Source organism: Myxine glutinosa, chromosome 5 (assembly GCF_964187855.1).
Source record: "Myxine glutinosa chromosome 5, kmMyxGlut1.1, whole genome shotgun sequence".
In the NCBI taxonomy this organism is placed as follows: Eukaryota; Metazoa; Chordata; class Myxini; order Myxiniformes; family Myxinidae; genus Myxine; species Myxine glutinosa.
The window spans coordinates 164,009,953-164,036,357 of NC_136265.1; the positions used below are offsets into that span (position 1 = coordinate 164,009,953).

General features: G+C 48.1%; 1 protein-coding gene across 1 annotated transcript in view; it reads right to left on the reverse strand.

Moving 5' to 3' along the window:
- Window positions 1–397: 397 nt before the first annotated feature.
- LOC137426816 (casein kinase I) overlaps window positions 398–26,405 on the reverse strand; it is a 77,154-nt gene continuing 51,146 nt past the window's right edge. The window contains exons 7-10 of the mRNA XM_068115741.2: window positions 23,800–23,947; window positions 17,662–17,792; window positions 5,984–6,105; window positions 398–3,274 (exon numbers count right to left, since the gene is read on the reverse strand). Of these exons, the coding sequence (XP_067971842.1) occupies window positions 3,130–3,274; window positions 5,984–6,105; window positions 17,662–17,792; window positions 23,800–23,947 (546 nt within the window). The 3' untranslated portion in view covers window positions 398–3,129. The remainder of the gene's footprint in view (window positions 3,275–5,983; window positions 6,106–17,661; window positions 17,793–23,799; window positions 23,948–26,405) is intronic.

Below are 26,405 nucleotides of genomic sequence, written 5' to 3' on the forward strand. Positions count from 1 at the left end.
GTTTTTTATTAAATCATTATCGTTGCATTTTCATTTGTTGTGTCGTGTTTCTTTGTTTGTGTGTTCGGGAATAAACCCGTGTGGCTTCTTTTCAGGTAAGCACCTTACTGCCTTCCGTCCTGTGCGAGCCAAAAAGTACCGCCAATTTTCGGGCTGCCGCCTTGGGAGTAAAACGATCGGTCATTCGTCTTAATTTTAATCTTGATCACCGGGGGACATGACAATACGAAGCATGGACTGATATCTGATGCTTTGCCAAAAGTTATCTTTTTACTGAAGGTACATTATGGTCCTGCTTTGAGCATATCGTTTGCGGACAAGAATCATACGGCCCACCGAATGGTTTGATGTACACCGCCTGAAACTGACACAAGATATCGAAGAAATGTACATATCACGAATTTTGTTTTTTATTCCATTCTTTATTCCATACCATATGTGTACAAAACGCTTCACACAACTTTGACCGAGCAATTGAAACTTCCAACAAACGGCATCAATCGATTGCTCCAAGAAAGTCACACAATGGTCACACAAAACAGGTTCACTTTGTTGAGTCGTTATGAATCGCTGATTGCCACACACACCCGCACCGACCGCGATGCAGCCGGATAACTATATTATTTGACATTCCATCGGTTACTGTTGTGCATTTTAATGGATTTTTTGACTCTGTATGTGATTAAAGATCTGCCGCAACAACCCTCAGGGTACAAGAGAAAAATTTGTGAAATCGAAATACATCTGCGGTTGGAATGGTGTTGGACATTTGATGCGACTTAATAATTCAAGGCCATATTGTAGGAAAATTCTCAAAAAAAAAAAAAGTACGCTTTTTGTCGGCCTTAAAATCACCAAGGACAAGATGTTTTAAAAATTATTATGGGAATGTTTTTTGGCAAACTAAATAAAAATAAATAACTGCTGCTATTTCTGACGTCATTCAATAGATAGGTGAGATGCACGGTTTTGACCAAGATGGCTTTCCAATGTACCGCTTTCATTCTAGTATTTGGGATGGTGATGGAATGAACCTTTTTAAACTCAAGGTAGAGCCACAGTCTGAAATGGTCATCTTAATCTCTGATCAACAGTTATAATTAAGAAACTTAATCAAATACTCATAATTTTACAATGCCAAAATATAAGCAAAATAAGATGCTTAAACAAGCTAACTAAATTCAACAATATACATGTATATCCTTTGTCTTATGATCTGTACAATATAATAATGGAAAGATCCATCAAATCGAACTCATGAGATGCGATTTGCTGCACTTCCGTGTTCATGTTAATATGCGCCGAATGTATAGATACAATCAATTGGTCGGCATATCGAACATGCAGTGCAGTGCCAGCGGGGGTGCTGCACCATGGAAAGCATCGTCCGGCGTGAATGTTAAGCCAGTTGTATTTTCTGCAAAGTGGATGTTAAATGACTCCACCTTTCATAATACGAAGCCTTTTGGCCGGTAAAATAGCCAATTTGTACGAATGAGTATAATTGGTTATGAGCATAATGCATCGTTCAGACCCGCAGTCTGGAACAACTTTTGTGAAGACCCCTGAGACTCCAAGAACCTCCAGCGGTAGACAATAGCAGATCAAGTCATGAACCCATCCAAAACCTTGATCTCTTCTACCCCCGTTAATTCACCCCAGATCCACTTTTTTTGAAATACCGACTTCTTTCCTGGAAGTCCTAGCAGTGTCCATGTGTTTTATACCTCTCCCACTCCGCCCCCCACCCCTTGACCTACGCCCCCCCAAGCCCTCTCCCTCCCACAGATCTCCCGATGTGGCTGTTCTCTACTGTTGTACTTGTGTGCTTCCCCCTCTCTCTCCCCATCTTGTCTCCTGCTCCCTTTATCATATGTTTTATGTGATTGATGTTAACTCTTACACGAGCCTCGATCTTGTATACAAAAAAAAAAACTATGGAGGAAAATGTTGGAAAATTACATGTGGAAATTAAATAACAATTATTTTCAGCTTTTAGTGTAAGCTCGTCCGATCAGGCGATGGTGACAAAAATGTCACAACCGCTTTAAATAGGTGTGTTCACTCAGTGCCCGAAATCCCAGGTGAGAACTGACCTCGATCCTGCCTGTTATGGTGACCTTTTGATGAGAGCTGTATCCCCATTTCATCCGAATGTAGTATTTCCAATATACATGGAAAGCAAAGCGAGGAGGATAGGAGAGCAGACAGCTTAGGGAAAAGCTCGGGGAAAGCGAGGACTCGGAACTGTGCAAGTAATGGTGCAAGCGTGGAAAGAGGGCTGCTGGAAAGAACAAGTGGTACGGGACAAAGGTGAGCCAGAGCAGATGGCAAGAGATTGAGGGTCCAAAACAGCAGGTGCTGTTAACCTGGCGGCTTTTCCAAATAGGAAAAGTCATTTCTCGAGGTGAGGGGTGGGAAATAGGAATGAGCCACAGAGGCAGTGTTTATGCTGAAAAAAGAGAGAGAGAGAACAGAACACCATGTGCACCTTAGGCCTTCATGGGGCACTTAAAATAACATCAGCGGATAGTTCAAAAAGTATCTTTCAATTGAAAAACCTGTTCCTAACCATGAAATAAATGTCAGTACCCATGAAATAAATAAAATAAATAAATGTCATGACATGTATTAAATAAATAAATAAATGAAATTTCAAGGTTAGAGTTTCACTGGTGGTTGGGAACGGAGCAGCACCCCCTGTGGCAGAATAAATAACTGCCTTTAGCTTTCGGAACAGCTCGCAGGTAAGGGGCATTGTGAATTATAATTGATATTTACAAATTGTATGATCATTCTTAATTAGAATTTATAATTGTGAAGAATTATCATACTATTAATAAATACAGGTACTTTCATTTCAAATGAAAAAGCTCACCTGTAAATGACCTACCAGTGAAGGCAAATTCACAAATGTGTGAAACGTTCTGTATAATGAGGTTGTGATAATTGTGATGATGAGGGTGGTTGTGTGTTAAAGCAATGCCAACGCAAGAGTACGAGCATGAAGGCACAAGCCCATCCCGTGACAATACATTCAACCTCTTCTATTCCTGCCCACGCCTCGGATTACCACAAGGACTTTTCAATCTCCAAAAGGATGAGCCTGCACTGTGGACTTGTTGTGACCTAATGCTTATGTGTTGCTTCTAGACTCAGGCTGAGCACTCTAGAGAGCGGCGGGGGGTGCTCGGGCGTGCTTGTTTCACGGCCCGTACCAAGCAAGGCCAACTCCATGCCCCAGCTAAGGCGCTGAGCACTCTCGGTGGAAGCTCTGTATGAAAAAGGCAAGAAGAGTGAAATAGGGATTAGAGGAAGTTCCGTGTTGGCAGGGGGAGAGAGAGAGAGAGCTGTGGGGGAGTATTCAGGTGTCATCCCTGATGTGTGTGCGACAGACAACCTTCATCCCCCTCCGCCCCACTCCGCCCCACCAAAAGATAAAAAATAAAATAACATACGAAGGTAAGTCAAAATTATCCGCAAATTTGTCCGTCTTTTTTCCCCAGAATTGTATACACCACCGAGCTTTCATGGCACGCTGCAATCACTGAGCATACAGATCGCAGCTTCGAGTGATTGATAACTTGACACTCAGTTGTTCGGTTGTAATCGTGCTGTATTGGACTGCCGCTTCCGGTTTTGCCGGCGAGGTCGTGTGTTTTTCCAAGCTCTCCACGTTACCAAAGTTTAGAATTTTTCCCATTTGTATTTTTGTCAAAACTGTATTTTTATTTTACGGTGTGAGCACCTACTGTGTGTTTCTCGGAAGATCTTGGTGTAGCTGTGTCCATGTGTTTTTTTTACCTCTCCCACCCACCACGCCCCTCCCCATGCCCCAGCCCCAAAGCCCTCTCCTTCCCACCGATCTCCCGATGTTCCTGCTCTCAAATGCTGTACTTGTGTACGCTTCCCCTTCTCTCCCCATCTTGTCTACCGCTCCCTTTATTATGCCTTATCTGTCCGGTTGTTTTTTTCTCATTAATGTTAGCTCTTACACGAGCCTCGATCTTGTGTATATATATATATAAAAAGAACAGTGGCCGCACCACTTTCGACATGCAACAAGAAAGAGCGGCGTGCTGTCAATCGTTTCTTGTGCACAGCGTGCTGTTGTTTGTTCGCCATCAGGCGGTAAAATTACGCTCACGCTGTTCTGAGATTCCCAAAATCGAATCCTTGAACATTATCAAGTAAAGAGAACCACGGTAACCGGTTCAAGGTACAGCGACATGCTGCGGAACAATTTGAAGCCAGTGATTGGAACAGAACGCGGAGGAAGGCCGTCATCAGGTGTTTGTTTGCTGCATGTCAACTCCCACCGTCATCCTGCTCGCCAAACTACGCAAGCCAAACGATGACGAGGTGAAGGACGCGATGCATACGTTGCCATCGAGCGCAGCCAATAACCGTTCTTCTGATGGTGTACAAAAGCTTGTGCACCGCTGGACCAAGTATATTGAAAAAAAACTGGGTGATTATGTAGAAAAATGAGACATTTTCCAATCTTCTAACATGTGTGTGAAATGCAAATATAACATTGCGGATACTTTTTGATTTACCCTCGTAGTGATGAAAATGTAAATACTCTTAGTTTAAATAGTATGTTTGCATATATATAGCACCTTCCTCCTCCCCCCATTGAAATTGGGTCTGTGGCATGATATGGCGGCCTTTTGCCTGGTGTTGGTGTAGTGCAGACAGGATGGGCCGAATGGCCTCCTCCTGTATCAAGGTTTCTTGTTATTGCTTTAGCTGGCAGCCAATGGAGTGGGGTTAACTTTACACATGGGTTAACACAGAGCAGTGCTTGATAACCATGGTAATGGAGGAAGAAAGAAGTGTAAGGCAGAATGATAGGAAGTATCTAGAACGGCACTCGGTAGAGCGCATACCTCCGCCAGGTTGAGCAGTTGTGTATCCCACTGATGAGTCGGATCTGCATCCGGACCAAAATCGAATCGGCTTGTTCTTGTCACCTACTAGTCAGGTTCACCATGTTTTTTTCGTTCAAAATTTTGGGAGATGAGCAAAACTCTACATTTTTGGAATATTCAGAGCATGAGGAATCCAAAAATTAATGTTGGCATTTGCATAGACACCTTTGCGAAAATGACACTCAGGACGGTGATGAAGATCTGTAAAAGCATATTCCTGAACGGTATAGACCTAGTAGATCCTGTGTATCGGACTTATAGTTCAATCTGATACTAACAAGGCTGCTTTCTTGCTTTATAAACCCATACCTATAACTTCAAAGGACTTGCAATATCATGTATTATGTAATACAGTTGTATCACAAATATAAAGACAATGGTTTTCAATTACCTCTGTTTGTTGCTTTTCTATAATCCTGAGCACTATTTTGAGGCCTTTATTGGATTCCTTGACCCAGAAAACATAGGATTAGCGTACTTAATTAAGTTTCCAGGTTGACTAGAACCCGAGATAGCGCAAAATATGTATTTTATGGCGGCCATTTTGAAAATCCAAAATCTGTGTCTGTGCAAATGCCAACATTGATTTCCGGATTCTCCATGCTCTGATGATTCCAAAAATGTACAGGTTTGCTAATCTCCCAAAATGTTGAACGAAATTATATTTGTTAACATAGTGAACCTGACTATACCCAACTCATCCACCAAGTTTTGTCATAATCTGTCCACAACTTTTTGAGATATCGTTCTGTATACTTTTTGAGATATCGTTCTGTATACTTTTTGAGATATGTTTTGGCCTCATCTCTCAATTGTGAAGAATCACTTAAAAATTAAAAATTCTCGGATCTGGATTCAGATATCCACTGAAATCGAATAGATTTGTCCTCGTCACATACCCAACCTGTCCACCAGGTTTCGGCCGAATCCGTCCAAATTTTTTTGAGATATCCTGCTCAAAGACAGAGACAGACAGACAAGGGTGAAAACACAAACATAACCTTTGTCCACCTTCAGTGGCGCAGGTAAAAATGCTAACGTTGAGTTACCGTTTGAGGATGCGTGATGACGAGCGAGACAAAGCATCTCCATCATCAGCACGAGCAGAAGGGCTGCTCCTCCGGCAAACGGCAGAGTTGAGGCCACTACTTGAGGATATAGCAGCGGGAAGCTGGGGAGGAGTTATTGTTTGGAAGAGAACAAGGTGAAGGGGAATGAAATGAGATATCCTTCAAACTTTGGCTTATTTATGAGTGAAAAAGAAAGATGACATGCAGGATTAGCTGTGATATGATGTTTTTATGTGTGTAAATGTTTGATATCAACAAGTGTCTGTACTATTAGCATCTTTTTATTTGCTGCTAGAACGTGCCTGCCAGTAGCATGATTCCTCGGGGGCATAGTTGTGCTGCTCATGCACTGCCCCCTGTAGGCTAAGGCAAGGTCTTTCGGAATTTGTTCAAGGTGCTGGCAAAAACTCACCCACTTTTCGTCGAAAGACACTGGGGGATGTTTCATATTCACCAGCTAATGCTCAGTCGGATCAACCAGGTAAACGTCCATCCGAGGGACGACACACTTTGTGATGCAATCCCCTACCTGTCAAACACCGATCTGACAGTTCATAGTTGGGTCGAGGACAGCGACCAGTCTAGACAGCTTAAAGGCATGTACGCTACCTCTGCCCCATCTTGTCAGGTCACCACGAGTGTTAAACCCAAGGCGGATGTGTTGGTTTGGCGCATGTGTTGGTTTGGCGCATGTGTTGGTTTGACGCATGTGTTGGTTTGGCGCATGTGTTGGTTTGGCAATGTGTTGGTTTGGCGCATGTGTTGGTTTGGCGCATGTGTTGGTTTGGCGCATGTGTTGGTTTGGCGCATGTGTTGGTTTGGCGCATGTGTTGGTTTGGCAATGTGTTGGTTTGGCGCATGTGTTGGTTTGGCGCATGTGTTGGTTTGGCGCATGTGTTGGTTTGGCGCATGTGTTGGTTTGGCGCATGTATTGGTTTGGCGCATGTGTTGGTTTGGCGCATGTGTTGGTTTGGCGCATGTGTTGGTTTGGCAATGTGTTGGTTTGGCGCATGTGTTGGTTTGGCGCATGTGTTGGTTTGGCGCATGTGTTGGTTTGGCGCATGTGTTGGTTTGGCAATGTGTTGGTTTGGCGCATGTGTTAGTTTGGCGGATGTATTGTCATGGCGGATGTATTGGTTTGGCGCATGTGTTAGTTTGGCGGATGTATTGTCATGGCGGATGTATTGGTTTGGCGGATGTATTGGTTTGGTGGATGTATTGGTTTGGCAATGTGTTGGTTTGGCGGATGTATTGGTTTGGCGGATGTATTGGTTTGGCGCATGTGTTGGTTTGGCGCATGTGTTGGTTTGGCAATGTGTTGGTTTGGCGCATGTGTTAGTTTGGCGGATGTATTGTCATGGCGGATGTATTGGTTTGGCGGATGTGTTGGTTTGGCGGATGTGTTGGTTTGGCGGATGTGTTGATTTGGCGCATGTGTTGGTTTGGCGCATGTGTTGGTTTGGCGCATGTGTTGGTTTGGCGCATGTGTTGGTTTGGCGCATGTGTTGGTTTGGCGCATGTGTTGGTTTGGCGCATGTGTTGGTTTGGCGCCTGTGTTGGTTTGGCGGATGTGTTGGTTTGGCGGATGTGTTGGTTTGGCGGATGTGTTGGTTTGGCGGATGTGTTGGTTTGGCGGATGTGTTGGTTTGGCGGATGTGTTGGTTTGGCGGATGTGTTGGTTTGGCGGATGTGTTGGTTTGGCGTATGTGTTGGTTTGGCGCATGTGTTGGTTTGGCGCCTGTGTTGGTTTGGCGGATGTGTTGGTTTGGCGGATGTGTTGGTTTGGCGGATGTGTTGGTTTGGCGGATGTGTTGGTTTGGCGGATGTGTTTGTTTGGCCGATGTGTTGGTTTGGCGGATATGTTGGTTTGGCACATGTTGAAGGAACTGCGCTCCAACGCGAGTCGAAAGAATTGACGCGACCAAAGACGGAATTCGTCCGAGTTGCTTTATTGAAACAAAACAGCTCAGGTATTCTGACAAGCCCGTTTATCGGGCAGCAATATATATACACATTTATGTCGGGAAGTTTGCCTGGCAAAAGCTATACCGGGCATGCCCGGGTGTCAAGGGCGAGCCTTGGAAAGGCGAGTCTGGACCTGCCCGGGCGTGTTTGGCTGCGGCCTGGCAAGTCGAGGCTGGGCGTGCCCAGGCGCTCTGGACGAGCACTGGAAAGGCGATAGCGGGCATGCCCGGACGCTCTGGGCGAGCCCTGGAAAGGCGATAGCGGGCATGCCCGGACGCTCTGGGCGAGCCCTGGAAAGGCGATAGCGGGCATGCCCGGACGCTCTGGGCGAGCCCTGGAAAGGCGAGAGCGGGCATGCCCGGGAAAGACGAGACCGGGCGTGCCCGGGAGGTTCGGGCGTGCCCGGGAACAGTGAGTCCGGGCATGCCCGGGAGAGGCGCGTCTGGCCGTGTTCTGGCCGGTGCAAGGCGATTGGGTGCATCCAGCGGTAACCGCTACACACGCCCCTCCAGAATCGACCTGCACCGGCAGGGTCAATTTAAGGGGGGTCCGGATGACCCGGCCGAAGCGACCCGTGGAGGGTCGTGGGGAGGGGTCCGACGTGGTGGTGGGTGGTCGAGCGGGGGGAACTGTGGACGGGGGGCGGCCTCGCCGCGGAGGAAGGGCCAACCGTGGTGGTCGGTCGACGTCCATGTGCGCCGGTTTGAGGCGGTCCACAGAAATCCGGTCCGGCCGGCCGCCGATGTCGACGATGAAAGACTTGTCGCCCCGTCGCAGGACCCGGAAGGGCCCGTTATACGGCGGCCGGAGTGGCCCCCGGTGCGCGTCATGACGCACAAAGACATACTCCGCTGTGCGAAGCGCCGGGGGGACGTAGGACTGGGGGCCACCGTGGCGGGACGTCGGCACGGGGGCAAATCGTCGGGCGGCCTCCTGGAGGTCCGAGCGCTGGCGAGCGGCGGACCAGGGACTGGTAGCGTCGGGCACGAATTCGCCCGGGACGCGGAGCGGCTGGCCGTAGACGAGCTCGGCGGCGGACGCCTGGAGGTCTTCCTTGGGGGCCGTGCGAAGGCCCAAAAGGACCCACGGCAGCCGGTCGGCCCAACCGTCGTCCTGAAGGCCGGCCATGAGTGCGGTCTTCATGGAGCGGTGAAACCGCTCACACAACCCGTTGGCTTGGGGGTGGTAGGCCGTGGTGCGATGCAGCGTGACCCCCAACGAACGGGCGACCGCGCCCCAAAGCTCAGACGTGAACTGTGGGCCGCGGTCGGACGAGATGTCCGCTGGTGCACCGAAGCGCGCGACCCAGGTGGCGATGAACGCCTGCGCCACGTCGGCGGTGGTGGTGGAGGTGAGGGGCACAGCCTCCGGCCACCTGGTGGTCCTGTCCACCATGGTGAGCAGGTGGGTGAACCCCCGCGAGGGGGGCAGGGGACCCACCAGGTCCACGTGGACGTGGTCGAAACGCCGTTCAGGCACGGCGAAAGGTGCCAGCGGGGCCTGGGTGTGGCGGTGGACCTTGACCCGCTGGCAGGCCGTGCAGGCGTTGGCCCAGTCGCGGATGTTTCGTCGAAGGCCGTGCCAGACGAAACGCGCCGACACCAGCTTCTGAGAAGCTTTCCGGCCCGGGTGAGAAAGGCCATGGATGGAGGCGAAGATGCGGCGCTGCCAGGAAACGGGCACGATGGGGCGAGGCTGGCCCTGGGAGACGTCGCAGAGCAGGACGGTGCCCGCGAAGGGAATGTCGGCCAGGCGGAGGCCCGTGTCCGCCGCACGGAGTGCCTGCACCGAGGCGTCGGTGATCTGGTCGGCCGCCATGAGCGCGAAGTCCACGCCGAGGTGGACCGCGTTCGCGCTGGCCCGAGAAAGACAGTCGGCCACGGCGTTGTCTTTGCCGGCGACGTGCCGGATGTCCGTGGTGAACTCCGACACGGCGGAGAGGTGGCGCTGCTGGCGGGCCGACCACGGCTCCGTGCCCTTAGCCATTGCGTAGACCAACGGCTTGTGGTCGACGAAAGCCATGAACGGGCGGCCCTCCAGGAGGTGTCGGAAATGGCGAACGGCCAGGAATAGCCCGAGCAGCTCGCGGTCGAACGTGCTGTAGTTTAACTCGTTCGGCCGGAGTTGCCGGCTGAAAAAAGCGAGTGGCTGCCAAACCCCGTCCACCCATTGCTCATGGACGGCGCCCACCGCGTAGTTGGAGGCGTCTGTAGTGAGGGCGATGGGCGCGTTGAGCACCGGGTGAGCCAGCAGCGTTGCGTCGGCGAGGGCCCGTTTGGCGCTGGCGAAGGCCGCGTCCATGGCCGCGGACCAAACAATGTCATGCTTGGCCGGCTTGCCCCGGAGGGCCTCGTAAAGGGGCCGCATGAGCTGAGCAGCACGGGGCACGAATCGGTGATAAAAATTCACCATGCCGAGGAACTCTTGGAGGGCCTTGATGGAACGGGGACGCGGGAACGTGGTGATGGCCTCGACCTTGGTCGGCAGCGGCACGGCCCCGGTATTGGTGATGCGGTGGCCCAAAAAGTCAACGGTCGTCGCGCCGAAGTGGCATTTGACCGGGTTGACAATTAAGCCGTGCTCGCTGAGGCGACCGAACAGTGTTCGGAGGTGGAGGAGGTGCTCGGTGCGGGACGTGCTGGCGACGAGGATATCGTCCAGATAGACGAAAAGAAACGGCAGGTCGCGCAGCACGCCGTCCATCAAGCGCTGGAACGCCTGGGCCGCGTTCTTGAGGCCAAACGGCATCCGCAAAAATTCGAACAGGCCGAACGGCGTGATGACGGCCGTCTTCAGGACGTCGGCCGCCCGGACAGGTACCTGGTGGTAGCCCCGTATCAGGTCAATTTTCGAAAAGATGACCCGTCCCGCCAAACGGGCAGAAAAGTCCTGAATATGAGGGATCGGGTACCTGTCGGGGGTGGTAGCGTCGTTGAGACGGCGGTAGTCGCCACACGGGCGCCATCCACCCCCCGGCTTTGGCACGATGTGCAGTGGCGAGGCCCACGCGCTGTCGGAGCGCCGCACGATGCCGAGGTGCTCCAACGCGTCGAACTCGGCCTTCGCCACGGCGAGCTTGGCCGGGTCGAGGCGGCGGGCCCTGGCGTAGACCGGCGGGCCCGTAGTGGGTATGTGGTGCTCGATCCCGTGCCGCACCGCGACAGCCGAAAACGTCGGCCGCGTGAGGGCCGGGAATTCCGCGAGCAGGCGAGCGAACTCGTTCGCTGCCGGGAGGGCGCACGCCAGTTCGGTCGGCGCGGAGCTGCTCATTGTGCACGCCAGGGAGCTGAAGGTCTCGGCATGGACAAGGCGACGTCGTTTGACGTCGACCAGCAGCCCGTGCGCGCAGAGGAAGTCGGCGCCCAGCAAAGCCACGGGGACGCTGGCGGTAACAAAAGTCCATTGAAAACGCTGGCTGCCGAAGCAGAGGGTGACGACGCGTGGGCCGAAAGTGCGTATGGCCGAGCCATTAGCAGCGACCAAAGAGGGGCCGCAAACGGCGTCCCGCCTGTCCTGCTCGGAGGCGGGTATGACGCTCAGTTGGGCGCCGGTGTCACACAGGAAACGCCGCCCAGACGCTTTGTCCCGAATAAACAGCAAGTTGCCCGAGTGGCCGGCGCTCATGGCTGGGAATGAACGCCGGCCCGGCCGTTTCCCGACCTGCCGAAAGTGCATGGGGGCCGGCACGTCCGAGCCTTGTGTCCGAACCTGGCGTGGTAATAACACCACGCCCGGTCAGGTGGAGGCCCCGGCCGTCGTGTCGGAAGCGGGCGGTGCGGCGTGGCGGCCGCCAGTTGCACCGGCAGTTCGGCCTCCAACCGCGCAGGGCGCTCGGGCGTCGTGGGCGTCGCCTCGGACGGCGGCGGGCTCCAGGTAACCGCGCCGATGTGCTGGCCCGCCGAGGAGATCTTATCGGCTTCCCTGGCGAGGGCGCGGGAATCCGTGATCAACGTGCCAGCCAGGGCGAGGCGTACCGGGTGAGGCAGCTGGCGAAGGAACAGCTCGCGGAACAGAAAATCCGGAGAGTGCTCACCGAGCAACGAGAGCATATAGTCCATGCGCTCGGACGGGCGCGTGTCGCCGAGCTCGGGCAGAGCGAGCAGGCGCCGTGCGCGTGCTGCCGGTGAGAGGGCGAAAGCGTCGAGGAGGAGTGTCTTCAGCGCGTCGTATTTGTCAGCAGCCGGCGGGTGCTCGAGGAGGCTCAAGGCGCGGGCCGCGGTGGCGGAACCGAGCGCCGCCACAACATGGTGGAAGCGGGTGTCATCCGCGGTGATGCCTCGCAGGGCGAACTGGTAGTCCGCCTGGGCGAACCAAACAGCCGTGTGAGCCTCCCAGAAGGTAGGCAGTTTAAGCGTCACTGCCGTGTCCATGTCGGTAGGTCACCAATAAAGGAACTGCGCTCCAACGCGAGTCGAAAGAATTGACGCGACCAAAGACGGAATTCGGCCGAGTTGCTTTATTGAAACAAAACAGCTCAGGTATTCTGACAAGCCCGTTTATCGGGCAGCAATATATATACACATTTATGTCGGGAAGTTTGCCCGGCAAAAGCTATACCGGGCATGCCCGGGTGTCAAGGGCGAGCCTTGGAAAGGCGATAGCGGGCATGCCCGGACGCTCTGGGCGAGCCCTGGAAAGGCGATAGCGGGCATGCCCTGACGCTCTGGGCGAGCCCTGGAAAGGCGATAGCGGGCATGCCCGGACGCTCTGGGCGAGCCCTGGAAAGGCGAGAGCGGGCCTGCCCGGGAAAGACGAGACCGGGCGTGCCCGGGAGGTTCGGGCGTGCCCGGGAACAGTGAGTCCGGGCATGCCCGGGAGAGGCGCGTCTGGCCGTGTTCTGGCCGGTGCAAGGCGATTGTGTGCATCCAGCGGTAACCGCTACAATGTGTTGGTTTGGCGGATGTGTTGGTTTGGCGGATACAGTGCAGTCCGAAAGTATTCAGACCCCTTCACTTTTTTCACATTTTATTATGTTACTGGATCACGTCGGGGTCACCAGTGTAGCGTGGTGTTACGCACGCAACTTGTTTGCCAAAGAAGGTAAGCCACAATGCGTAGGATCAAAAGAGTCTTTATTGTAAAGCTCAAACTGTAGCACTGACTCGCTTGGGGCTGCGAGTCCCGTGTATATCCCGAGGCCACGCCTACCCCTCGGGCGTGGCCGACATCCCATTGGTGCGCGGAATGATGTCACCGCGCCAGCGAGCCATCGTGTCCGCCACATTACAGCCTTATGCTGTAATCGTTTAAATTCATTTTTTCCCTCATCAACCTACACTCAATACCCCATAATGACAAAGAGAAAACAGGATTTTTGAAAGTTTTGCAAATTTATTAAAAAGAAAAACTGAAATATCACATTGACATAAGTATTCATACCCTTTGCTATGACGCTTGAAATTTAGCTCAGGTGCCTCCCATTTCTCTTGATCATCTTTGAGATGTTTCTACACCTTGAATGGAGTCCACCTGTGGTAAATTCAATTGATTGGACATTATTTGGAAAGGCACACACCTGTCTATATAAGGTCTCACAGCTGACAATGCATATCAGAGCAAAAACCAAGCCAAACGGAAGCCTCTCCTCGTGAAAGACACATGAAAGCCCGCTTGGAGTTTGCAAAAAAGCACCTAAAGGACTCTCAGACTGTGAGAAACAAGATTCTGTGGTCTGATGAAACCAACATTGAACTGTTTGGCTTCCGTCTGGCCACTCTGCCATAAAGCCCAGATCGGTGGAGTGTTGCAGTGATGGTTGTCCTTCTGGAAGTTTCTGCCATCTCCACACATGATCTCTGGAGCTCAGCCAGAGTGACCATCGGGTTCTTGATCACCTCTCTTACCAAGGCCCATCTCCCCCGATTGCTCAGTTTGGCCGGGCGGCCAGCTCTAGGAAGAGTCCTGGTTGTTCCAAACTTCTTCCATTTAATAATTATGGAGGCCATTGTGCTCTTGGGAACCTTCAATGCACACCCCTCCCCACACTCTTCCCCTCCTAGACTCCCCCTCACCCCTCCCCTTCCAGACATCCCCCTCCCCTCCAAACCTCCCCCATCTCCCATTCCTTTCAAATCCCCCCCCCTTGTCCCTTCCCTCATAAACTCCCCCCTAACCCCTCCCCTCATAAACTCCCCCCTCAACCCTCCCCTTCAAATCTCCCCACCCTCATTTCTTCTCAATTTCCACCCTCTCACCCCTCCTCCTCAAAGCGTCCTCCCCACTTCTTCCCCCTTCCAACTCTCACCTCCATCTCCCCCAACCTTCTGCCTCGCTCTTCCCCCTCCTCAAATAACATCTCACTGTGCCTCACCCAATCACCATCAAACCTTTTGTCCGCCCCATCCTTCCCTTTATCCGAGCTATTCTGAAATCTCTGACACACTGTCAACAGCTCTCCCTACCTTTTCCTCCTCTTCCACATCTTACCCTACCCCTCCCCGCCCCCACCCCTGTTCTGCATCCGATGCTCCCCCTTCCTCTTCATTAACGGTATGGACCTCAAACATCCGGGGCCTTCGCTCATACTTGAATGATCTCTCCATACAGGTTGCTTCTAACAAACCAGACGTGATCTGCTCAACAGAAACTTTCCTCCTTCATGATGTCTCTGATTCCTTAGTATCTCTCCCAGGTTACTCCCTCCTCCGGTATGATAGACCTGAGCCTCGTCCTGGAGGTGGGGGGTTGCTATCTTTATCAAAAACTCTCTTCCTCACTCGCCCTCCACTGCCCTCTCTCCACCTCACCCCCAGAAATACCTCTGGCTACGGCTTCCCCTTCGCTCCCACCTTTTGTTCATATGTGTGTTGTACCGTCCACCAAACAGTGATGACTCCATCTACATCTCGCTGTCTGATAATATGGACCAACTTCTATCTACTCATCCCATCTCTCTCTTCCTCATATGTGGTGATTTCAATTGTCACCATGCCAGTTGGCTGGGTGTGGGTACCTCTCTCACCAGCCATGGCTCCTCAGCAAAGGACTTCTGCGACTCACTGGGACTGACGCAATCTGTCAATTTCCCGACCCGGATCTCAGTCAACGGAGCATCTTCTCTTCTGGACTTGGTTATGACTAACTTCCCTGCAAATGTCTGCTGCTCTTCTTCTGCTCCAATCGGCTCATCTGATCATGTGCTTGTTAAAGTGGACATCTCTCTGGCCATTCTCAGAGAGCCTCCTTAGCGTCGACGAGTCTGGCATTTCACTCAGGCCAACTGGCACGGTCTCCAAGCAGCCATCAATCATCTGGACTGGTCTCCCATCTCTACCGCCTCTGACAACAACTCATCCTGGGAATTCTTCCAAAGTAAATTGCTCTCTCTCATGCACAGATTTATCCCATCTCGTCTTCAGTTGTCATACCCTTCCTCCCGTCCATGGTACACGGAATCTTGTGGTGAGGCTGTTGCCCAGAAACAACTTGCCTTCGTCTCCTGGAAATCAAATCCAACGGAAGGAAATCTCATTTCCTTTCACAAAGCCCGAAACAAGTGTGTGTTCCTCAGGGGTGCCCTCAGGGGTGCCAGGAAACAATATCTCTCCACTCCAAAGCCCGAACTCTCAAACCTGTCTCCCACTTCCAAATCCTGGTGGCGTCTGGTCAAATCTGTTTCTGGTGTTTGTTCCCCCTCCCTCCCCTCCGTTACCTCAAACGGCTACACAGCTGACTCCGCACGTGAAAAAGCTGAATGCCTCAACTCTGTGTTTGCCTATAAATCTTGTGTCCCAAACCCATCCCTCTCTGTACCCACCGTACTCAGTCGTACCCAGCTGCTCCTGGACTCTGTGTCCTTTCCTCCTGACAAGGTGGAAAAGTTTCTGTCAACCCTCGACTCTGATTCTGCAACTGGACCTGACGGCATCAGCCCACGGGTCCTAAAATCCTGTTCTTCTGCTCTTTCACTCCCTCTCTCTGTTCTCTTCACCCTCTCTTTTGCTCAAGATCATCTGCCATCTGCTTGGAAATCAGCCAACATCACTGCTTTACACAAAAAGGTGCAAAAACAGATCCTAGCATCTACAGACCAATCAGCCTGCTCCCAATCATCAGCAAAGTCATGGAATCCATCATTGCTTCGGATATCAAATCCTTCCTCTTCTCCAATGGCTTGATCTCCGATCATCAATTTGGTTTCAGACCTGGTCACTCTACTCTGGACATGCTGCTTCTGCTGTCTCAACCATGGATGGAGGTCCTCAATGCCAAACAGGAAATTAGAGCTGTCTCCCTTGACATATCACGTGCCTTCGATACGGTCCAGGCTGAAGAGTTTACGTTTTCTATCGTACTGATAGGCCGGATCCAGATCCGGATCTTCACCAAAATCGAATCATTTCGTCCTTGTCACATACTCAACTCATCCACCAAGTTTTGTCATAATCCGCCCACAACCTTTTGAGATATCCGGTTCACAAACAGACTAGAAGGTGTCAGGCAGTCGCCTGACAGGTATGACGAAAATCGAGAGAACCTTGACCTTTAGACATGGACATTTTGACGATATCTTTCCCACCAGTGGCTCAGGAACAATTTCTATCAATGAGAAATTAAGCATTTGATTTGTTTATTTTCGAGAGTTAATTATTCAAAACAATATGTTACAAAATGTCACAGTAATGTTCCTGCAACAGTCATAACCCAAATTGTAATACATAACTCGTTTGTCCTACTTATAGCTCTTCTCACTCTGTTCCTGTCATGAAAATGCGTCATCGGGCCCCCAGCCCCTAAATAAATATTGCGTTTTCATAACAATCAGATTACCAAATCTGCTCAGAATTTGTAGGCCATGTTTCTCAACTCATTTGTGTCAAGTTTGACGTCACGTAGCGCAAACACTCTTGGGTGTATCCGGTTATTTTTATTTTTTTTCTGATACAAGATCGAGTCTCGTGTAAGAGCTAACATTCATGACAAAAAAAAAACGGACACATAAGACAATCAAGGGAGCGGGAGACAAGATGGGAAGAGACGGTGAAGCACACAGGTACAACATTTGAGAGCAGGGACATCGGGAGATATGTGGGAGGGAGAGGGCTTGGGGGGGGGGAGGAGGCGTGGGAAGGGAGGTGGGAGGGGGGGTGGGAGAGGTTAAAAAAAAACACATGGACACTGCTAGGACTTCCAGGAAAGAAGTCGGTATTTCAGAAAAGTGGATCTAGGGTGAATTAACGGGGGTAGAAAAGATCAAGATTTTGGATGGGGGAAGACAAGAGATGGTGGTGATGGATGGTTTTATGTTTAAAATGATGAGATGGTGGTTTTATGCATATGACGTCACTGTCGCCTTGACCTTTGACATATATAGTCAAATAACATTGACAGCCTCAAATTTTTTCTTTGGAATCACCTGGTAAAGTTTGATAGAGATAGCTGAAAGCGTTCGCGAGTTATCACACTCACAGACAAACATACAAACAACCGAGACAGACCGACATACTACGAAAACCGTTTTCTCCATAGAGCAAGAGCAAATGTAGATCCGTAAACGATGTCGAGGAGAATCCTGCTGAGAGGCAGGATGGAGAAGAGCTAATGGACGTTATAACCTGTGGATAAATAAGGCTCAACCGAAACAAAAGAAAAAGAAAAAAAGGTGAGTGGGTGATGAAAGTTATCAGCAGCAACGTGGACTTCGAGACGGTTTTGAATGCGTCACAATTTCCAGTTTAGGTGATGTGTCTCACCCTGTTGGGACGATGGAGATCAAAGCCTGCTGTGAGGTCAGACGAGGAGCGGTTGACAGATCCACGATGTAATCTCAAACTCACCCTTCGCTCACCTTCCACACGAACTGCCGTCCGCACGCCCAGCAACCCTGCAAGTGAGGATAAGTCTTGTGGCAGTTTCCAAGGCCTACATTGCACTTAGTCCTTCACTATGGGACGACCCGTTTGTGATGAGACACTGACCACTTCGATAGCTTTGCACAACCCTGAAGATCCTGTCCATATAATGTACAAATATCTACACCAATGAGAACAAAAAGCTTCAATAGTAACAACTAACATTCAGGCAAATACTAAATAAGAACATCAAAGTACAAATAAATTGAAGAATCAGGACAGAATTATAACGGACTCGGCCTCCCTAATAGGCAACGCAAGACCACCTGAGATGAACTCCCAAGACGCCAGGCGGAGGCATTCCATACACACAGGGATTCCAGTGTTGCGTGGTTGGGATGTATTAATTTAGCTGCACAGCTGTTTCAGCGCGGGCGTATGGTTTTATGGGCAATTTGATTATGCCGGAGGAAAATCCTGCGGCTTAAATTGCCCAGAATTACACTTTAAAAACTGGAACGGCACTCTGTAGAGCGCATACATTCGCCAGGCTAAACAGTTTGTTTTGTATCCCACTGATAGACCGGACCTGCATCCTGACCTGAACCAAAATCGAAACTGCTTGTTCTTGTCACCCACCCAACGCATCCACCAAGTTTTGTTATAACCCGTCCACAACTTTTTGAGATAGCCCCATCTCTCAATGGTGAAGAATCACTTATACATTTAAAAACTCTCGTATCCGAATCCGTATTCAGATCTTCACCAAAATCGAATCAATTCTTCCTTTTCACAAACACAACCTGTCCGACATGTTTCATCCAAATCCGTCCATAATTTTTTGAGATATCCTGCTCACAGACAGACAGACAGACAGACAGATGAAAAATCACTCATAGAGCGACACTTGGCAAAACAGAACAAAGTAGAATGGCACTCAGTAGAGCATCCTTTTGACCTCAACAATAATTAGTGGTTGAATTCAATTCGCTGATATGAAAATCCCATTCAAATTCCAAGTCAATCGGATGAAAGTTGATGATTTTTGAAATTGTTGTTGACCCTTGGCCTATGCTGACCCTTTGGCCTATGCTGATCTCAAAAATAGTTGGTGGTTGAATTCAGTTCACCTATATGTAAATCCTATTCAAATTTCATGTAAACCAGTTGAAAATTGAGGATTTCAGAAATTCAAAAATATTGGTTGACCTTTGGCCTATGTTGACCGTTTGGCCGAAGCTGATCTCAAAAATAGTTGGTGGTTGAATTCAGTCAGCTGATATGTAAATCCTATTCAAATTTCAAGTCAATCGGATTAAAATTGAGGATTTCAGAAATTTGAAATTGTTGTTGACCTTTGGCCTATGTTGATCTCAAAAATAGTTGGTGGTTGAATTCAGTTCGCTGATATGAAAATCCCATTCAAATTCCAAGTCAATCGGATGAAAATTGAGGGTTTTAGAAAAATTGAAATTGTTGTTGACCTTTTGGCCTATGTTGACCTTTTAGCCCATGCTGATCTCAAAAATAGTTGGTGGTTGAATTCAGTTAGCTGATATGTAAATCCTATTCAAATTTCAAGTCAATCGGATTAAAATTGAGGATTTCAGAAATTTGAAATTGTTGTTGACCTTTGGCCTATGTTGATCTCAAAAATAGTTGGTGGTTGAATTCAGTTCGCCGATATGAAAATCCCATTCAAATTCCAAGTCAATCGGATGAAAATTGAGGGTTTTAGAAAAATTGAAATTGTTGTTGACCTTTTGGCCTATGTTGACCTTTTAGCCTATGCTGATCTCAAAAATAGTTGGTGGTTGAATTCAGTTCACCTATATGTAAATCCTATTCAAATTTCATGTAAATCAGTTGAAAATTGAGGATTTCAGAAATTCAAAAATATTGGTTGTCCTTTGGCCTATGTTGACCTTTTGGCCTAAGCTGATCTCAAAAATAGTTGGTGGTTGAATTCAGTCAGCTGATATGTAAATCCTATTCAAATTTCAAGTCAATCGGATTAAAATTGAGGATTTCAGAAATTTGAAATTGTTGTTGACCTTTGGCCTATGTTGATCTCAAAAATAGTTGGTGGTTGAATTCAGCTCGCTGATATGTAAATCCTATTCAAATTTCAAGTCAATCGGATTAAAATTGAGGATTTCAGAAATTTGAAATTGTTGTTGACCTTTGGCCTATCTTGATCTCAAAAATAGTTGGTGGTTGAATTCAGCTCGCTGATATGAAAATCCCATTCAAATTCCAAGTCAATCGGATGAAAATTGAAGGTTTTAGAAAAATGGAAATTGTTGTTGACCTTTTGGCCTATGTTGACCTTTTAGCCTATGCTGATCTCAAAAATAGTTGGTGGTTGAATTCAGTTCACATATATGTAAATCCTATTCAAATTTCATGTAAATCAGTTGAAAATTGAGGATTTCAGAAATTCTAAAATATTGGTTGACCTTTGGCCTATGTTGACCTTTTGGCCTAAGCTGATCTCAAAAATAGTTGGTGGTTGAATTCAGTCAGCTGATATGTAAATCCTATTCAAATTTCAAGTCAATCAGATGAAAATTGAGGATTTTAGAAATTCGAAAAAAGTGGGTGACCTTTGGCCTATGTTGATCTCAAAAATAGTTGGTGGTTGAATTCAGTTAGCTGATATGAAAATCCTATTCAAATTTCAAATCATTCGGATGAAAATTGAGGATATTAGAAATTTGAAAAAAAGTGGTTGACCTTTGGTCTAGGTTGATCTCAAAAATAGTTGGTGGTTGAATTCAGTCAGCTGATATGTAAATCCTATTCAAATTTCAAGTCAATCGGATTAAAATTGAGGATTTCAGAAATTTGAAATTGTTGTTGACCTTTGGCCTATGTTGATCTCAAAAATAGTTGGTGGTTGAATTCAGTTCGCTGATATGAAAATCCCATTCAAATTCCAAGTCAATTGGATGAAAATTGAGGGTTTTAGAAAAATTGAAATTGTTGTTGACCTTTTGGCCTATGTTGACCTTTTAGCCCATGCTGATCTCAAAAATAGTTGGTGGTTGAATTCAGTTAGCTGATATGTAAATCCTATTCAAATTTCAAGTCAATCGGATTAAAATTGAGGATTTCAGAAATTTGAAATTGTTGTTGACCTATGTTGATCTCAAAAATAGTTGGTGGTTGAATTCAGTTCGCCGATATGAAAATCCCATTCAAATTCCAAGTCAATCGGATGAAAATTGAGGGTTTTAGAAAAATTGAAATTGTTGTTGACCTTTTGGCCTATGTTGACCTTTTAGCCTATGCTGATCTCAAAAATAGTTGGTGGTTGAATTCAGTTCACCTATATGTAAATCCTATTCAAATTTCATGTAAATCAGTTGAAAATTGAGGATTTCAGAAATTCAAAAATATTGGTTGTCCTTTGGCCTATGTTGACCTTTTGGCCTAAGCTGATCTCAAAAATAGTTGGTAGTTGAATTCAGTCAGCTGATATGTAAATCCTATTCAAATTTCAAGTCAATCGGATTAAAATTGAGGATTTCAGAAATTTGAAATTGTTGTTGACCAGTTGTATAGTTGTATATGGGGGGCCTCATGAGTGTTGTATATGGGGGGACTAACTAGACATCCAATCCTGATCGATCATTGCTATTTGGTGTTCCAAGCACTTATGCTAACATGCATTGAGAGACAGCTGTTGAATATAAGTAATCCCAAAGTTATTTTAGATGTTACCAGCCAAGAAAACGAAATCCAGGTGTGGCTATGCAGTATGCATAGTGGAAAAGAAGATCACATGTACAGAGACATGACAGAGGTAAATAGATACCTTAAATTTATTCATTTCATCTGTGTAACGCAGTTTTACTCAGTGATTTGTACTAATATTCGACTATTTCTTTGCAGAAAACGAGTTCTTGGGTCTTGTACGACAATCAACTATGCCTTGAACCCAGGGAGCACACAAACTTTCCGATTTTCAAAGAGGACGAATTGTTGGCCAATCGGAAGGTGGAGTCAGCCAGTGTCAGATAGCTCAGAACCTTGGCATTCCGCTTTCTATGGTCAATCGGGTAATTGTGCAATTCAACCGCAAAGGCAAGGAATCCAGATCTTGCCGTTCTGGTCGACCTGGGCCTTCAGAAAGGTGTCTTCGAGCTGCAAGCGGTCCATTGAGAAAACTCCCCGTTGCAAGGCAGCAGATGTTGCAGAGGAGGTCCAAGTTAGCTCAAGAACTGCCGTGCGGTACCTTCATCAACTGGGCTACTATGGGAGAGAGCAGCTAGGAGAAAACCTCTTCTTAGACCAGCCAACATTCAAAGAAGAAAGATGTGGGCTAACGAGATGGCCAACAGACCCTTGGAGTTTTGGCAAACTGTCATTTTTTCAGACAAGTCCCAATTTGCTCAATTTTCTGAAAGTGGACGCGTATGGGTGTGGAGACTTCCCAGTCAAGAGTTTTCTTTTAACCGATTGCAGCCAACTGTCAAACACGGTGGTTTTTCAGTGATGGTGTCAGGAGAAATCTGGAGCACTGGTCGGTCAGAGCTTGCGGAGTGTGTTGGCAACATCAACTCTACGATACGCATTTCTATCCTTGAGGATGGACTTCTCCCTGTCTTCTCCACTGGTCAGATGGTCAAAAACAACACTCTCTTCATGGAAGATGGAGGGAGCTCCATGCCACACTGCAAAAAAAAAAAAAACCCCAAAGAATGGCAGGACAGAAATGGGATCAAGCGACTTCCATGGCAAAGTCAGTCTCCTGACATGAATCCCATTGAATACCTCTGGGCCATATTAGATCGAGCTGTGCGGAAAAAGTCCAGGAAACCAACATCACGGGCAGAATTGCTAAACCTTTTGCCTGAAGCCTGGGCAGAAATCCCACAAGAGAAAATTTCAAAACTAGTTAGTTATATTCCTGAAAGAGTAAAAGCTTTGAAATCTGCAAAATACAAGTGTACATATTAAAATGGATCAAATGAACTTCAAATGTTCAATAAATAAATTTCTTTTAAAATCATGGTGTCTATTTACTTCTATCATGTCTGTGTGGTTGTGGCCTTTGTTGAGATGGAAATGGCACACTAATCCTGCAGAGAAAATGACTGGCAAAAAATGAATATGGGGATCGCTATTTCTTAGGTAAATGTTTGGGAGGAGAGAAGAGGGTGTCGGGGGTGGTGGCGATAAATTGATAAAATTAAATATATGAGTGATAAAGCAGTTTGGGGACCTGTGAGAGAAATGTTGAGAAAAGATAAATAAGTTAGGGAGAAATAGGAGTAAGCAAAGGGAATGGAAGACATATGCTTGGAAGAATGGGGAGTGGGGCGGATGCCACCAAAACAATTCCACCGTAATAAACAGATAGTCCCGAAGGAAGCTGTTCCATCAGTGGAATATGAGCAAGCCAGTAGAAATGAGTGGACAACTGAAGCTTATCGTGTGAATGAGACCACCTATAGAGGCCATTTTCCCCGCAGAGCAGGGGTTGGCCTTTTTCGGGCACCGTGGTCCCCTTTTTGGAGCAATGTTTTATGGCCGGATGCCCTTCCTGCCACCAACCCTGTTAGTCGCCTCTTGCGACACACAGGGAATTACCAGTAAACTGGTACTCAATTTGCGGACCTCGGAAGGATGACAGGCTGAGTCAACCCCCCTGGTGTTAATTCAGTGATCGACCGGGATTCAAACCGAGGATCCCAAGCCTGCACCCTAACCGCTAAGCCAACTCCAGGCTTAAGTTTATCATGTGAATAATGAGCGTAATTATGTCTGAACTAATGCAGCATTTAAATTTCCATCAGAGAAGAGGACATTCTCAGAAGAAATAATGAGCCACACAGAGGAGATTGTAAAAAAGAGAGATAGAGCACTTACATGAAGTGGTTAACAGAAACAAAACTTAACTGAAGGACAGCCAAGGCCTATACAATGGCTCCAAATTAAATAAAACATTGGTGCTCAAGACTTGAGAGAATAAGAAGAGAAAATGGAAGCAGGACAAATATGATGAAAACGAAGGTGTACCACTGTACCTACCTCCATAAGGGTGGGTTGGCGACAGAGCAGCTTCTTGACGGAGATGGCTGGTAGCGGATCCTGGTAGTGCACGGGCTGTGCCCTGGGACCCATTTACACGTTCTGCTTCTCTTTCACGACCACTTTCCTCCTGTGTACGCGAGACCCCCTGAAGAGAATGAGGCTGTTATGAGTAGGTTGGAAAAGTGTCACTGCTGAAAAGGTTTCGTGGTCAGGTGGGACATAAAACATTGTCACGCATTTGCATTGAATATTCTGGAACGGTAGACAAGGAAAGTTAGACATGGAGGCCGCAATTTGGTTTATCATGTTTCATATTCAATTACCTGAATCCATATATTAGTTTATATCCCATTAATCTCAAAGCAGGAAACTTAGCCAGGATACAGGCACACACAATGGCCTAGTCCCTTTTAAGAGATACCATGGCCCAAGATGCAGTGGCCCTTGCCAGTTCTGTGCCAGTAGAGCAGTTTACAGCTGACTTAATGGGGGAACTAGTCCAAGACCAGACAGATCGGAGATGGGCACACCACTAAGTGAGCTAACCTGCCATCTCTTGGCGACAACACCTAGCCTTCCACGTAGTACTAACCGAGCTTGGCTCTGCTTCACTTATAAGATCTACAGGGAAACCATAGGTGAATGAAAAGAAAGGCAGAATGTTTCTTGAACCGTGGGGTAAAAATGTTGTTTAGTATTGTTCGGTTTGTGGGGAAGGGGGCAACAGTTAGATTAAGGCCAAGACGCTGTGTGTGTAAGCGTAGTTTTGAACTTTGTGAATGTGTATCAAGTACGTGTGCTTCGGGAAAGGTCGCTAAGGTGTCCTCAGTGCCACTGGGAGGGGACAGCATTGTCCAATTTAGAAGACAGTTGGAGGTAAGGTGTCTCGTCCCTTTCATTCCTCCTGTGTCGAACCGGGCGAGGCAGAGTATAAGAACGGGAGGGTGATACAGCACGTTTCCTTCTCATCCACCTCCTCCCAGGTGTCATCGTGCATGTGAAAGCGGGCCATGGTTTTGTGAGTGAAACTGTATTTGTGAATATCCTCAGAGGACAAGGACTCCGTGTGGAGCACCATGAGGCCTGTTTGGAGTGGGCCCTGGGGCACAAAAGACCCTGTGGCCAAAGATTGGATAGCCTAGAGGGAGGGGTATTGACAACTTGTGGCAGGGCGAGGTGCTCTCTCTGTGAGGTGAGGTGAGGTGCTCTCTCTCTCTCTCTCTCTCTCTCTCTCTAACCTAGGTGCCTGTAAAGTCTCAGTCAGTGGTCTGACAGGAAGTTCACTCTCTCGGAGACTTGGTGTTGCCTGGGACCGACGAACTATGCGCTTGTGGATTCTCTCACCTCTCTCCTGTGCTCCTCACTCTTGTAGAGCTGGAGTCTGTTATGCTCCTTGTACAAGTACTATAGTAACCTGGGGATTCTTCATCTGATGCCTTTTTAATCTCTCTTTCCCGGTTTGAGTGGTTGGTTGTTGTGTATGTGGCTCCATAGCTGGACTCGTTTTTCTTGTGGAGTTTGTGTGTGTGCTCAGGATTTTGTCACTGTGTCTTGTATAAATAAATTATTTGTTCACATATTCAGAGACTGTGTCCCCTCATGTTGCCACCATTTTCACACACCAATGTTTCAAGTAAATTGACGTCTTTTTCTTTTTTCTTTTTTTTTGTATACAAGATCGAGGCTCGTGTAAGAGCTAATATTGAACACAAAAAGACAAACTGACACATAAAACATATGATAAAGGGAGCAGGAGAACAAGATGGAGAGCAGGGACATCAGAAGATCTGTGGGAGGAAGAGGGTTTGGGGGGAGAATGAATGGGAAGGGGGGAGGGGTGGGAGAGGTAAAAACTGGACTGGACTTCTGGACATGACATGGAAACTGGACTGGACTGGACTGGAAACTCTAGACTTCTGGAAACTGGACATGGACACTGCTAGGACTTCCAGGAAATAAGTCGGTATTTCAAAAAAGTGGATCTGGGGTGTTTTACCAGGGGTAGAAAAGATCACAGTTTTGGATGGGGGAAGATAAGAGATGGTGATGAACAGCTGATTTAAAGACCTAGAGGGAGGAGTGGGATTGAAGAGAGTGAGGGAGTTTGTTCCAGAGGTGGGGAAAAAGAGGAATGAAGGAGTGAAGGTGAGCAGAGAGCCTTGATTTTGGCAGTTTAACCATCAGAAGGTTGCTGGCAGATCTTGTGCGACCTGTAGGAAAATTTGGGGGACAGAGCCCAGAGAGAGCTGGGGGAGCAAGGCCGGAGAGGAGTCGGTAGAAGACAGAAAGACCACCAACCTGCCTGCGGTGAGTGAGTGAAAGGCCCTCGGAGTTAGCTTCATCGCAGGAGATTCCAATAATTCTGAAAGCTTTGGTTTCAACAGCGTGAAGCCGAGCTAGGTGTGAGGCAGGAGCACCGGCACAGAGGGGAGAGCAGTACTCCATTGAACAGCGGATGAAAGCCTTGTATGTGGTGAGGAGCTCAGGTGTGCCAAGGAAGGACTTTGCACGATGGAGGATGCCCAGATCTTCACTAAAATCAAATCAATTCTTCCATGGTAGAAAATACTTTCGTCCTTGATCGAATCGTCCTTGGTAGAAAA